The sequence below is a fragment of the Cyprinodon variegatus genome, unplaced genomic scaffold, assembly GCF_000732505.1.
Source record: "Cyprinodon variegatus isolate N-32 unplaced genomic scaffold, C_variegatus-1.0 Scaffold1803, whole genome shotgun sequence".
Taxonomy (NCBI): Eukaryota; Metazoa; Chordata; class Actinopteri; order Cyprinodontiformes; family Cyprinodontidae; genus Cyprinodon; species Cyprinodon variegatus.
In genome coordinates this window covers 1-3,519 of record NW_015152256.1, presented here as the reverse complement: position 1 = coordinate 3,519, position 3,519 = coordinate 1, and the positions used below count along the sequence as shown (strand labels likewise).

The 3,519-nt window shown below is 36.7% G+C and overlaps 1 protein-coding gene across 1 annotated transcript in view; it reads right to left on the bottom strand.

Annotated features, from left to right (window-relative positions):
- The window catches only part of cln5 (ceroid-lipofuscinosis, neuronal 5), an 8,300-nt gene extending 5,817 nt beyond the window's left edge, over window positions 1-2,483 (bottom strand). Inside the window, exon 1 of the mRNA XM_015404596.1 lies at window positions 2,307-2,483. Coding sequence (XP_015260082.1) covers window positions 2,307-2,410 — 104 coding nt within the window. The 5' untranslated portion in view covers window positions 2,411-2,483. The remainder of the gene's footprint in view (window positions 1-2,306) is intronic.
- Window positions 2,484-3,519: the final 1,036 nt, after the last annotated feature.

The following is a 3,519-nucleotide window of genomic DNA, read 5'->3' as shown; positions in this document are numbered from 1 at the left end:
GTTCCCCTTTAAGTGCATTTTTTGTGAGGAAAACACAATGGACAAGTTGATTAAGTGACTGTTGCTGTGTGAATCAAATGCAGTTATTTAAGATAAAACATTTCAAATTCAGTTCAAAGTGGGTAAAACCATATAAAAAAGGACTATAAAACAGGAGTAAAAAGTAACAGGGTTTATTCCAGGTCAGGTTGTTACAGGGCAAAGAAATTGCTTAGAGTTGGCACAGCTGTGGGCTCAAAAAACGTCAGCGAGCGTCCAGCCTTCTACTCTGTCTAAACTGGCTAACAAACTAACAATGCACATGATGTATAAAGAATAAACCTAACAACTCCCCCTGATAAGTTACCGTTTTAACAGGTAACTTAAAACACAGTGAGCGACTCATCTTTGAATCACCAGGTGACTCAGAGAGCATCTATAATTGATGATGTGTCATTAAACAGAGATCAAAAGTAATCACAATCAAAAACTTCACAGACCAAATGTTATTACTCAAGACCACAGTTTCAGCATTTAGCTACAATTTAGATTTCATCTAATTAAAGGAAGGCTATTTTAGTTTTCTATGTGCACATTATTTTAATTTACCTTAGACTAAGTACCTAAGCCAATAAATCTAATAAGGCCAAATTTATCTACTCTCACTCCCACCTGGAGGCCTCCTAAATGTGACCGCTCACCATGGATAAACCATCCATCCAAATTTACCAATCATTCAGTCACAGTAGGGGACATCACAGGACAGGTCGGGCCGTTCTCCACCGGAAAACCCTACCTTCTCTAAAAGGTAGTAAAAACCGGGGTGACCCCAGGGAAATCCCACTCTCAGCCAATCTGAGCAAGAAAACCTGTTTTGAATCTGACTATTATCATTACCAACTACTTAAAGAACCGTTAAGCCAATCAGGTTCTGAGTTTTTCTACATCAAAGAAAAAGTGGCATAAAACTTGATCTTGGTGGGTCTGGAGCAAAATGTTTCCATGATTTTCATTAAAACAAAATCAAAATAATTCAAAACATATAAATCACAATTAGGTAGAATCAAGAATTATCCTGGTCTGAGTTAAAAGCAAATGATGAACATCACTGTCGCTGATGAATTCTTTCAGTGTCTCTATCACTCATCAATCTAATTAATCAATCAGAGTCTCCTATGGCCTCCTCCACAGCCGCTTTGGTCTCCATGCTGTCCGATGGCAGATAGATGCTGAATCCACGTGGTGGTTCTCATGGAGTGTTCTCATCACAGTTCAGCAATCCATTCCTCCGGAATCCTCCAAAACACAGAGAGTGCAGTCAGTGTTCTTATCAGAATAAGCAGTGTCTTTCGTTTCGTTATTTACTCAAAATCTAAGTGTAGTCACAACCAGATGTTCTTATCCACAATTACTTTCACTTCATCCCTTAAATCCTCCTTAAATTCAGTATGTTCTCTACATCTGTAGACTGTATGTTTATTCAGCAGATTGTTTCAGTCTATCGGTCTCCGCCAGTCACGTGACTTTTGTTGCTAAGACGCCATTTTAGGTGGAAAAGGCGTAGTGTAAACAACCGCAGCATAGCTAAACNGTCCTCGAGGGCCGCCGTCCCTCAGGTTTCAGGGTTTCCCTGCTTTAGAACAGCTGATTATGATGAAGCTTAAACTGATTTAAATGACACTAGTGGAAAAAGATCAATCCTTATTTTTCTCTCCTGCTACAGCAGAAGATTCCCTAAAGTCTCCCTGTCTGAGTCACAGCCCTTTGCTGAAGTCAAACAAGCAACATGTATAGGTGTGCTACTTTTTGTTTTGATTGTTTTAAGGTTTTGTTTGACATTTCTTTGAAGCTTTGTATTGTTTAACATCCATGTTGCAATTGCAATTAAAAAATCCCTAAAACACCAAAAGGTAAACAAAAAGCTTAAATATATAAAAAAAACTGCCTGTATAATCGTTAATAACCCTGTATTTACTTGATATCGAAGCAATACCAAAAATCCCTACAAGCAGATTATTCCAAATAAACCAGAGTTAACTCCAGACTTCAACACAGATCCTCAGATATAATAAAGTATGGACTTTGACTAGGCCATTCTAACTCATGACTATGGTGTGATCTAATAAAATTAAATGAAAGTTTAAGATTTTGATTAGTTAAAAGTCATACAAAACCATTATAACTATTACTTTTTTGTTATTCTGTTCCTTAATTTTGGCTCCTCCATAGCCGGTTTAAGTGAATGCAAAACAAAGAAGCGATTCTGGCCGCAGTCATATGACTGACAGCAGGATGATCCGGTGATGGTGATCTGTCAGTCTGCATACCTGTAGGGAACAGGCCACCGCTGCAGTCCGTCTGTCCCACACTGAGAAGCGACATGGAGGAAAAGCAGCAGCCTCAAACACACCCGGGCCTCCCTGTGGGACATGGCGCAGAAGGACGGATTAACTTCGACAAGTTACGCTGATCGTTTTCGCATGATTCCTCCTCTTTCTGATTACTTCCGCTTCACGAGGTCACGTGGGTTTGTTGACGTGACGTTACAGACCCGGAAATAGAGGAAAACAAACTTTCTCACCCAATTTTTTAAAGCTTTATTCATCAGAACACTAAATAAATGTTCAAATGTGAACCCCAACTTTTTATTCTTACAAAAAACAGATATCAAATAATTATATACAGGAAATCAAATCAACTTTAGCAAGGCAAGGGAAGCAAACCCAATAAATGTAAAGGCATTTACAGTAAACCAGTAGAAGCATATCAACCCAATCTTCAAAATTACAAAAACATATTAAATATGAATTTGAGAATTTAAATTTAACAATAAGCAGAGAGAGACCCACTTCAGCAATGAAACAATTCTTTGCATCATGTTAACTTTTGCATTTTTTTGAGTCAAAACACCAGACATTGTGACATTTCTCTACATTTTTTTTGTATTTCTCCATAACTGTCAGCTGACAGAATTAAGGAAGGATACAGATTTTGAGTTTGTCGATTAATCACGGAAAGGGTTTTGATTTTTCCATTTACATACATGAATAATAATGATCGTATTGACCATGTCAGATATTTCCTCAGCAATGACATTTTTGTATAAATAATATTTGATTTTTATCAAGAGGTTTTATATTTTTTATTTTAGTACTCAATCAAATATGTAGGTTCTGCCAAATGTGACCGTGACTGCATGAATACAAGAGATGTTCAATAGTTCACAGCAGGAAAACATGGGCTGCAACGTCAAATTCAAATCTTTTCTTAAGAGTTTCTGCTATTAGGTAACAACTATTCATAATTTTTTTGTTGTTGCTTCTTTACGTTTTGGTGGGATTGGCCATTTTAACTAATTTTCTACTACTTTGTCACCAAATTAACATAAGTAATTCATAACTTTAGCTAATTCAGCATTTGTCTGTTCAGAAATAATTGTCTTAAGAAGACAAGATAGATAGATAGATAGATAGATAGATAGATAGATAGATAGATAGATAGATAGATAGATAGATAGATAGATAGATAGATAGATAGATA